We start from the raw sequence: 10,852 nt of genomic DNA, 5'->3' as shown, positions 1-10,852 counted from the left end.
GGCAGGAGAAAGAAATTGCGCTGCCCAGCTGCTGGGCTCTGCTGAGCCACGAGAGGAGCCCAGACCTTTCTGAACTGCATGTTCAACACAGTACATTCTCATGCACTTGTAGCCAATGGCTCGATGTCCAAGTGGTGACTACTGATGAGTGGTGCTCCTCAGGGTTTCGCACTAGGACCAGAGCTGTTTAACATCTTTGTTGGCGACACGGACAATGGGATCAAGTGCAGCCTCAGCAAGTTTGCCGACAAGACCAAGCTGGGTGGTATGGTCAACACGCTGGAGGAAAGGGATGCCATCCAGAGGGACCTGGACAGCCTTGAGAAGTGGGCCTGTGTGAACCTCATGAAGTTTACTGTGAGCGTGGTGAGCCCCTGGCCCAGGTTGCCCAGAAAGGTGGTAGATGCCCCATCCCTGGAAACATTCAAGGCCAGGCTGGACGGGGCTCTGAGCAACCTGGGCTGGTGGGAGGTATCCCTGCCCATGGCAGGGGGCTTGGAACTAGGTGATCTTTAAGGTCCTTTCCAACCCAAACCGTTCTATGATTCTACATCTCGGGGTGCACCTGGGAACACCAGGCAGAAGGCACAAACTCACCACCGCTAACACTCCAGCAAGCGAGCAAGGAGACCCTCGGGCAACTTAATTTTGAGCCCAACCTCTTGTCTTCTGCTGCCCGGCAGTTTTGATGAAACCTCCATGAAAGACCACGAAACTTTACAAAGCAGACAGGCCAATACCTACCATATTTGGTCATATCAGTGGCATATTTAGTGGCTGTTAATGTTCCCCTGAAAGCTGTGCCCTGTGGGCTCCACAACAGGGTTCTTTGTATTTTTAAATGAACCAACATTTTGCTCTTCTCTAGCCAGCCAGAAACACTCGACTGGAAAGATAAAATAATTATCCATTGCTATCTTCTTTTCTAGAAAAAACACTTCTCCGTGTTTACTGAAGCTACTGTGATTCAACAGTGCAAGCCTGCTGATTATTAACAAGATTGTCTTGTTTCCTCTAAGTCACAGAATATTTCAATATTAATGATATAAAGGGAAAAAATAATAATAAAAAAAAATCGTTACAGCAAAGAGATATTGAAATCTTAACATGAGTGCCTTGACATCCATGAATAAAACGAAAGGAAGTAAATGGTCACGTTTGCCCCAGCAGCACTTTGCCTGTTACGCAAGATTTTCTGGGGAGTGGGTGCGGTGAAGAGGAAGTCGTACGCTCTGCTTTAATTGGGAAACATCTGTCCCTAGGCAAGGGACAAACGTCAATCAGGCGCTACCTCGCAAGTCTAGTTCTTAGTTTCCTTAGACAGTTAATTACACTGCTAATCTGACCATAAACAGAGATGCTATAAAAACGATCCACACAGTCTCCATCAACAGTCTTGGTACGATAACACTTCCAGGCAACCTGTGTTTCTCTCAAGTCTACCCGCAGCCAGTTACAAATACATATAAATGGAATAACTGAAGTTATATAATTTTCCTTCTTCGTGTTATTTCTAAGAAGAAATATCAGGAGTGGTGCTCTCCAAGTAATAGCAGGTGTGCCACAACAAGCAGAGACTTTTTTCCTCATCGGTACACCAAATAAAGAACAATCCTTTTAGGGGTACAAAATACAAGCGCTTTCTTTGACTTCCAGTGAAACCTACTTTCATGGTACCCTCCTAAGTCTCCAACTGACAGCAGTCACAATGCTGTTGCAGTACTTAGCAGTTGTTAGTCAAGAACAATGACAGGTCAAGACTGTGTTGAATTCTCAGAACTCCGAAGGCAACATTTTCAAAGAAACTAGGTTAATTTAAAAAAAAATAAATAAACAAAAAATCTCAAAATGACATCCAAGACTTGTGACAAGAAACGGTCTCCCTTTTTTCCCTAAGGAACAAACAAATCCCATGTTTTTCCTCACAGTTTTCGTCACTTCTCAGGCTTTCATCACATTTTACACTCTTCAGAATTTTTTTCCTTTCTCCACGTTAAGTTTTAGTGTTCATATAGCACACAGTGAGACCACCTACATGGGCAGTTCCTGGGGCTCAACTTTGTTAGAGTCCAGCTAAGTGTGAATCCCAGCCCTCAGATCCCCATCTTGCTGCTTAGGAGCTCCATGACCAGGACAGCAGGTTCCCAGCCGTGTCCCTTCGGGCTCACTCAGGGTCACAGGGGGCCCAGAGAAGCGACCTCAGGCACGCTGCCTTCACACCTCCTTAGCAAGAATCCCGTAAGATGGGGATTCCAGGTAGCAGAGCAGGAACATGGATCCCAACATCTGTGGACAGTACACCTCAAACAACAACCACCAGCTTTTTTTCACAGAATCACAGAGCAATCAGGGGTTGGAAGGGACCTCTGGAGATCATCCAGCCCAACCCCCCTCCCAGAGCAGAGTCACCCAGAGGCAGGTTGCACAGGAACGCATCCAGGTGGGCTTTGAAGATCTCCAGAGAAGGAGACCCCACACCTCTCTGGGCAGCCTGTGCCAGGGCTACGGCACCCTCAAAGGAAAGACTTTTTTCCTCATGTTCAGATGGAATTTCCCATGTTCCAGTCTGTGCCCGTTACCCCTTGTCCTGTCACTGGGCACCACTGAACAGAGTCTGGCCCCGTCCTCTTGACACCCGCCCTGTAGATACTGATCAACATTGATAAGATCCCCTCTCAGCCTTCTCCTCTCCAGGCTGAACAGCCCCAGGGCCCTCAGCCTGTCCTCAGCAGAGAGGTGCTCCAGTCCCCTGAGCATCTTTGTAGCCCTCTGCTGGACTCTCTCCAGTAGTTGCTGGTGTTTCTTGACCCGGGGAGCCCAGAACTGAACACAATACTCCAGATTTGGCCTCACCAGGGCAGAGTAGAAGGGGAGGATGACCTTCCTCGACCTTCTGGCCACACTCTTTTTAATGCACCCCAGGAGACCACTGGCCTTCTTGGCCACAAGGGCACATTGCTGGCTCATGGTCAATTGACTGGTCTTATGATTGTGTATACGGACCCCATACTTGCAGGGCCACGAGCATTAACCACCTATTTGGAAAGGGGTGAACGGCTCGTACTTGAATCACATTTTCATTTACATTTCAAATTATGTCTCATTGTCTACACAAACATGAGTAAGCGGACAGCAGCTGAGATGTGAAGCATCACTTGGCTCTAAATGCTGTGATTGATCCAGCAAGTATGTTCTGGACAGCTGAAGCAGTCCACCACAAATACCTTTGGTCTACTGAATTCTGCAATCAAAGAAAGCTGAAGGACAGCTCGAGTAGTTTTGTTTCTTCTGAATGATCTGTAGTAGGATATCTACTGACAATCTTTATAAGTCCCAGAGATTTTCACACATGTGGGGGAAAAAAAAAACGAGGAAACAGCCAAAGGCTATAGCTGTTCTCAGAAGAAATCCCTTCTGCTGAATTCCCCTCCTCTGTCAATGGAGGACAATTCTTAGGTAAGAAGAGTCAGAGAGTTAAACCACTTCACGGTGTAAAGGCTTTTGTTGTAGATGACATCCGATTCCTGAAATGACTTATTTCACAACGCCACCCCAAGCAGGTAGGAGTAACACAGGGATTCCACACCCGGGATACCCGAGAGAAACTCCCGTGTCCCTGCTCCCCAGCAGCCGTCCAGTGCCTCCCAGAACTGTCCCATTCTTTGCCAGTATTTTCCCTCGTCCAGGACAAAAATTACTGCTCTCGTCAGTGAGGAACAGGATGCAAAACACCTCCGACAGGTTTTAAGCTGCATCCTCAAGGTCAGGCTGTTTGAAAATTGTGACCGAGTAGACGAAGCCATTATGTGAACAGTACGGAGCACTACGGGGTTCAGGTGACAGCAGTGTCTGATAATTAACGGCATTAACTTCCCCAAGCAATCAGTTTTCATTGAAGTTAACCACAATCAACATCCCAAAAATTTCCTGCAGAAGATGTATTGCGTCTAGGAAGGTAACATGTTCACCCTCAAACAGAATTCACCCATATTCAGCAAAGACAATACGGACAAAACATACCAACTGCTACTTTTTTTTTTCTTTCAGTTATCAGAAGGTATTTGTCCTGTGCTTTCTCCACCTCCCCCAAAGAACATCATTCCTCTTGGTTACTTTGCTAAACACGAGCATCTCACCAAAACATTCATCCACTCCACTGGCAGTTGCAGTCTCTAAATATTTGTAAGGAGTTATAGCCATCTCAGACAAGTCAGGAAATGTCAAAAGAAAAAACAAATTACTAAAGAGCTAGAGGGATTGATTTACAATGATTACAATGGAAGAGTGGAAGAATAAATGACTTACAGTTTAGCTATTCCCTAACTAAATGCTGAAATGCAACAAAGAAGGGGAAAAATACAGTTACACATAAATATTATGTCATCAGAAAAACTTCTGGTGACAGATAAACACAAACCAAGGAAAACAAGCTGACAAATTCATATACAATAGGAATTCAAACAAACAATCCCCCCCCCCCCAACTCCATCCCAAGCTATCCATGTTTTAAATTAAAATACTGCTGCAATTTATGCAGCCATTAGTGGCTTTGATACACACATACACGGAGGGGAACTTGGTATTACGTATCACTCAGGTTAGAAGCAAGGTGGAATTAGGGGAAAAAAAAAAAAGGTACCAAATGTTTATAATAGCTAATGAAGCCAATCATACCTCTCCTACTCACTAAACAAAATTCAACACCTCGCCAAGCACCAAATTCACAGAATTCACAGAATTCACAGAATTCACAGAATTGTTAGGGTTGGAAGGGACCTCTGGAGATCATCTAGTCCAACCCCCCCGCCAGAGCAGGATCACCTACAGCACGTTACACAGGACAGCGTCCAGGCGGGTTTGGAATGTCTCCAGAGTGGGAGACTCCACAACCTCTCTGGGCAGCCTGTGCCAGTGCTCCACTACCCTCAAAGTAAAGAAGTCCCTCCTCATGTTAAGATGGAACTTCCTATGTTCAAGTTTATGCCCATTACCCCTCGTCCTATCAATTCCTAAGAAGCAACTTAGACTTTGAAAGAGCTTATATCTTTCCAGTAACAATCTTGCTTGGGATTTCTTATAATTCATTCTGCAAACAGCTGTAGCGCATTTTTTGCATTAAACAAGGATATTAAATTTGATAGGACAGCAGTCTGCCATCAGCTGGATTCCCTTTGTTCCGAGCATTTTGTTTTAATGAATCACTGACCACATTCGAGAAAGCAGGGGCTGAACACGAGGTTCTAAGACAGACGTCCTACCCTGGACACGAGGTAGCAATGGGAGAGGATTATTACCATCACTCTCACCTACAACAGCCTGAAGAGCAAATCCTGGTTTGTTTTTACCGAAATAAGCGGATGCACACCCTTGAAGAACATGCAAGGGTTTAAACTCACGCTGAACCTAAGCGAGCATAAAAATACAATTTTTGAGGGATGTTTCTATAAGCCTCCACATACTGCAGTTAGCTAAAGCCATGCCCAAAGCTTTGCGAGACCCTTCCGAAGTGCAGTTATTTGGCAGCAGCAATCCCTGAAATCCCTCACACAAGTGCGCTTACACAAGACACCCAGGAACGCACGTACCGACACCACGAACCAGAAAGCGCCGTGAGCTCCCGGAGCTTAGCACTGCTCTCGACTCGCACAAAAGCCTAAGGTTTAACAATTATGTTTGCAGAAGCATCGCTCGGTCTTCATAACAGGTCCTTTTATATTACTTATGTTCATCCCAGGTTTGGATTAAACATTAGGAAGAAGTTTTTCCCTGTGAGGGCGGTGAGGCACTGGCACAGGTTTCCCAGAGAGGTTGTTGAGGCCCCATCCCTGGAGGTGTTCAAGGCCAGGCTGGAGGTGGCCTTGGGCAACCTGGGCTGGTGGGAGGTGTCCCTGCCCAGGGCAGGGGGGTTGGAACCCGATGATCTTCAAGGTCCTTTCCAACCTAAACCATTCTATGATCCCGTTGTGTCCCATACAAGTCGTGCTTCTAAAAAAAGAGAGGATCTTTGTGAGTCTGTCTGAAAAAAAAAGGGAGTGGCTACCCACGCATGAAAAGAAAAGTTGCAGCAGACAAAACAGCACTAGCAGAAAAAAAATAACATTCTCCCTGCCCGCTCAATTTAGCGCCGGTTGAGTACTAGGAGTGAGGTTTACGCTTGTTTCCAGAGGAGGAAAACCCAGCCTCATCTCTGACCAGGGCACGGCGCGTCCCACCATGGAGCACGGCACACTTCATAAACCTGGAGCTGCCCATAAAGCTGGTGCCTCTGAGCTCACAACCCCGAATTAGAGGGACAGCAGGAAACCCCAGAAATGAACACGCCGCTTCTCCTCCCGCTCCCACACTGGCGGTATTCTTTGTTAGCCATCACCCGGCAGCGTTTTACGATTAGGTCAGATTTAAAATAATTTTAAAATTATGGTAGTGAAGAGGTGTCTCTCAGCTGAGGCAGCATCCAAGGCGCGCTCCAGTACCAGGCAGCATCTAAGAGGAGCCCGGGTACGCGCATCTGTTCCCACTGCAGAAAGCACATGGCAGAACCAGAGCATGATGACCATCGGGTACTTCATTGCCGTCTGTCCAGAGAGGCCCCAGTGCTGTTGCCAGGGAGGCACTTCAGAACAGGAAAATACATTTTCATTTCTTATTCCCGTTCCAATACAAAACCAGGAATCCTTGCACAAGTGTAGTTTTAAACCTCTTAAGACCACATGCGACCATTGACCAATATTGCTGTTGTAGAGTCACATGATCCCAAAGGTTTGACCACGTACCCAAATGAAGGTGCAGCTACGGCAAACCCTCCCAGATGTGGGGCTGCTTCCCAGTTAGCATTACCATTACCACTGGTCACCATAATAACCCACCCCAGCTATGAGAAGCTGAGAGAGTTGGGGGGGTTCAGCCTGGAGAAAGGAAGGCTCCAGGGAGACCTTAGAGCCCCTTCCAGTGCCTAAAGGGGCTACAGGAGAGCTGAGGAGGGAGTTTTTACAAGGGCATGGAGTGATGGGACGAGGGGGAATGGCTTCAAACAGGAAGAGGGGAGATTTAGATGAGATATTAGGAAGAAATTTTTCCCTGTGAGGGGGGTGAGCCCCTGGGGCATGTTGCTCCGAGAAGCTGTGGCTGCCCCATCCCTGGAGGTGTTCAAGGCCAGGCTGGACGGGGCTTGGAGCAACCTGGGCTGGGGGGAGGTGGCCCTGCCCAGGGCAGGGGGGGGGGACTGGATGATCTTCAAGGTCCCTTCCAACCTAAACCATTCCATGATTCTATGATTCTCTTGTCACCCTGGTACCATTAACGCAGTGTCGGTATATGCAACTGTCACACCTTTGTTTTAATAAGCTGAGAAGTTTAATCCGTGCCTAGAACGCCCCTCCAGTTCATTTTAGAACTTTCAACAAAGAAACAATAAATAATTATTTTATTCATTTATTAAAATACTTTGGCCTCTGGGGTAGACAGCGTACAATCACTGCACGTTCCCAATTCAAAACTACATAAAGACCAAGAGCTAAGGAGTAAAGGCACTGTAAGAGTTATTAAAACATTCACAGACGGTACACGGAGCTGAAGTTTTGAGTCAGTGGTGTTGCCCAACTCCTCACCCTCTCCTTGCCACAGCCGCTCCGAGCATCCCCGCTGCCCCCAGCCGGCGGGTGCTCCGGGGGCAGGAGGGCCGATTCCCCGCTCCCACCTTAAGTGGAGAGAGAACCGAAATACCCCGTTACCTTCCCCAGACGGGGAGAGGGAGCCCGGTGCCGCTGCCGGGGGAGCGGGGGGTCACCTCATCAGGGTACAGGAAACCCCAAAAAGGTGACAAAAAGGTGATTTCGGATTTCATTCCCACCCCTCCGAGCAGAGAGTTCAGCTGAAACCTATTAATTCGTGCCCTGTAAGCTCGTTAAATAATGAACTTTACCCCTAGGCTGGAGAACAAGGGGAGAGCAGCGTTGCACAAGCTTATCAGTGCCCACTTGCTGCCGAACATGCCCTTGCAAGAGCTGCGTATGAAGAACTGCAACTATTTATACCCGTGGCGCTGCCGGGGTGCCGCACATCTCTAGGGCAGGATTAGGGCACAGCGCTCACCTGCACTGAACCGCAACGCCCGCCTTTTTCTGCCCGGCTTCTCCTCCTCTGCTGGAAGACCCTCAACCTCGTCCACGCTTTTTAAGATGTTTCTAAAGCCACAGTTCTTAAAATAGGCGTAAAGGAAAATAAAAATATTGCGTAAATTGACCCAAAAGGCCGTATGAGCCGCACTTTGGCATCGGTTTAATATGCAGCAGCACGGCATAGGGACGGCAAGTGAAACCAGAGGGAGCACGACATCTACAAACACAAGCTCAAGCGATGGCGCATTTTTCAGCAAAGTTAAGAAAGTTCAAGCAGATGACTTTTTACTGACAGTATAATCGTATTTCCCTTGAAACGATTACTTACAGTTTACTTATTTAATCCTTTCATAATTGCTTCAGACATCCATCTCGACATTCTCTCATGGCAGGAGCACACACACAGAGCACTGGCTCACCCAAACAGCTCCAGCAAAAGCAACAAACTCCCAACCAAAGACTCCCAACGTGACTAAGCCCGCTTGGATCCAGAGTCGTCCTCTCCCTTGCTCTCCCCACTACTCACCAGTGGTCAGGCACAAGAACATTTTTCTGTTAACGTAATCGCTTAACACACGCCGTCCCGCTCACTTCCCGCTCTCTCCACCTCTCTCCCTTTGGTTCGCTGACAGTTCCCCTTTTTCCAGGCGGCACTCGCACTTCTACACAGCACTGCGGCCGCTGCCAAAGACTCGGAGGTTCCTTCCACAAACGGAGTGACTGTCCCCAACACGTGCACAGGGACGTACAGCCTCGCTCCGCACAACATCCTCGCTCCGCACAACATCCTCGCTCCGCACAACATCCTCGCTATCAGCTGTTCTGCCTCAGCAGTTTGAGCCTACGAAGCAGACACCGTGCTCCAGTTCGGATTCTTTCTACCTCTTTCAGCATTCCGAGGCTCAAACACCCGTTTCACCCAGTAAATAACTGACTTACAGTCACAGGCTGGAAAGAGTTGAGGTATTTTTAGCCTTCAGTAAGTTTTGCATTGTTTTTATAAATAGTCTACGTGATAAGAGTGACCAGCTGCACTGATTTTGCTTTCCTATTTTTAAATACTTCAGTTTGAAAACTATTTGATAAACATTTAAACAATGTGATCACTGGTAGCACACTAGCATTGAGCATCGCAACGTGAGCATTCGTCTGCAATTCAAATGTTTTAAAAGAGACTACAGTACACTCAATATTTAAAGAGAGACTACAGTATACTCAGTAACCTTTTCCACGCAGAATATTAGTTGAAAAGCACGAAGTCTGTGAATAACATAGTCTACAACAGTTTGAATACCCCAAACAAGTACAGCTAGTGCGCACTATCAAAACTTGCCTTCCAGTGCAGCTACAGTAACATCTCCCAAACTTCGAGTCAGTAAAACCAACAGCACAGGGAAAAGAATAATAATCAGAACATCAGCTTAACTGTTAATGCAGACGCATCCCTGCCCGCCCCTCACTGAAATGAATAATCAATGAGCTGGGTCACGATCGCTTTCGATAAGCGTGTCAGAAATCTCCAAAACAAGGAGAGGAGGGTAAGAGCTGTTAAAGGACTTCCTAATGACACCCCACACTCGTACAACCACGCACGACGCATCTTTTTTCTGCACCAGCACACCAGGAACCGCAACACCACCAGTACCAAAGGGACCTGGATTCTACGTTACGAAACTTCCCAGGCAAGAACAAACCAAGACAGGTTTGTAAGTATTTCTGACCGGATTCTGAGAAATTAAGCCCAACCTTCACCCTGCGCCCAGGCAGAAGGAAAGTGTCCGGCCTCCGGTGTCACCCGCCAGCTCCCACCAGCCGCAGCGCCAAGGGACATTTCAACACATGGCAGGTCTTGGGGTGGGCTGTCACCGTGTCCCCCCGCTCCGTCCCTGCGCACGGCCGCTCCCCGGAGCCTCCCCCGCCTCTGCCCGCTGCAGCACCCCGGAGTGGGCCGGGCCCGATACATCCCCCCCAAATCCCCCCATCCCACCTCCAGCGCCGGCACCGGCTGCAACCAGTGGGTCGCTGCCCTCTCCCAGCTCCACTCCAACCAGCAAGACTGGGAGCGGGATAGGGAGTGGGATGAGTGGGGATGAAGATGGGATGGGGAGCAGGGATGGGGATGAGGAGTGGGGATGAAGATGGGGAGCAGGGATGGGGATGAGGAGTGGGGATGAAGATGGGGAACAGGGATGGGGATGGGGAGTGGGATGAAGATGGGATGGGGAGCAGGGATGGGGATGAGGAGTGAGGATGAAGATGGGGAGCAGGGATGGGGATGAGGAGTGGGGATGAAGACGGGGAGCAGGATGGGGATAGGGATGGGGAGCGGGGAGAGGGGAGCAGGATGGGGATGGGGAACAGGAGCAGGATTGGGAGCAGGGATGGGGAGAGGGGACGGGAAGCAGGGGGAGAGGACGGGGATGGGGAGCAAAGATGGGGAGAGGGGATGGCGATGGAGAGCGGGATGGGGAGAGGGGATGGCGATGGAGAGCGGGATGGGGAGAGGGGAGCGGGATGGGGAGTGGAAACAAGGGATGGGGAGCGGGGAGAAGGGATGGGGAGCGGGAGCGCTCCCCGCCGGGCAGCCCCCGCCCGGCGGCGGGAGCGGAGCGGAGCGAGGGGCAGTGCCGGCGGGGCCAAGAGTGCTCTTACCTTCGCCTCCCCCGCGTCGGGTTCCTCCTCGTAGTAGCCCTGGCCGGACTGGTCGGCGGCGGCGGGCGGGGGCGGGCCGGGGC

The 10,852-nt window shown here is 49.2% G+C and overlaps 1 protein-coding gene across 1 annotated transcript in view; it reads right to left on the bottom strand.

The window, feature by feature from the left end:
- VEGFC (vascular endothelial growth factor C) overlaps window positions 1-10,852 on the bottom strand; it is an 88,642-nt gene that overhangs the window by 75,441 nt on the left and 2,349 nt on the right. Inside the window, exons 2-3 of the mRNA XM_009882021.1 lie at window positions 8,092-8,197; window positions 7,608-7,696 (exon numbers count right to left, since the gene is read on the bottom strand). Coding sequence (XP_009880323.1) covers window positions 7,608-7,696; window positions 8,092-8,197 — 195 coding nt within the window. The remainder of the gene's footprint in view (window positions 1-7,607; window positions 7,697-8,091; window positions 8,198-10,852) is intronic.

Source organism: Charadrius vociferus, unplaced genomic scaffold, assembly GCF_000708025.1.
Source record: "Charadrius vociferus isolate BGI_N301 unplaced genomic scaffold, ASM70802v2 scaffold141, whole genome shotgun sequence".
Lineage (NCBI taxonomy): Eukaryota > Metazoa > Chordata > Aves > Charadriiformes > Charadriidae > Charadrius > Charadrius vociferus.
This window is presented reverse-complemented; position numbering and strand designations above follow the sequence as displayed.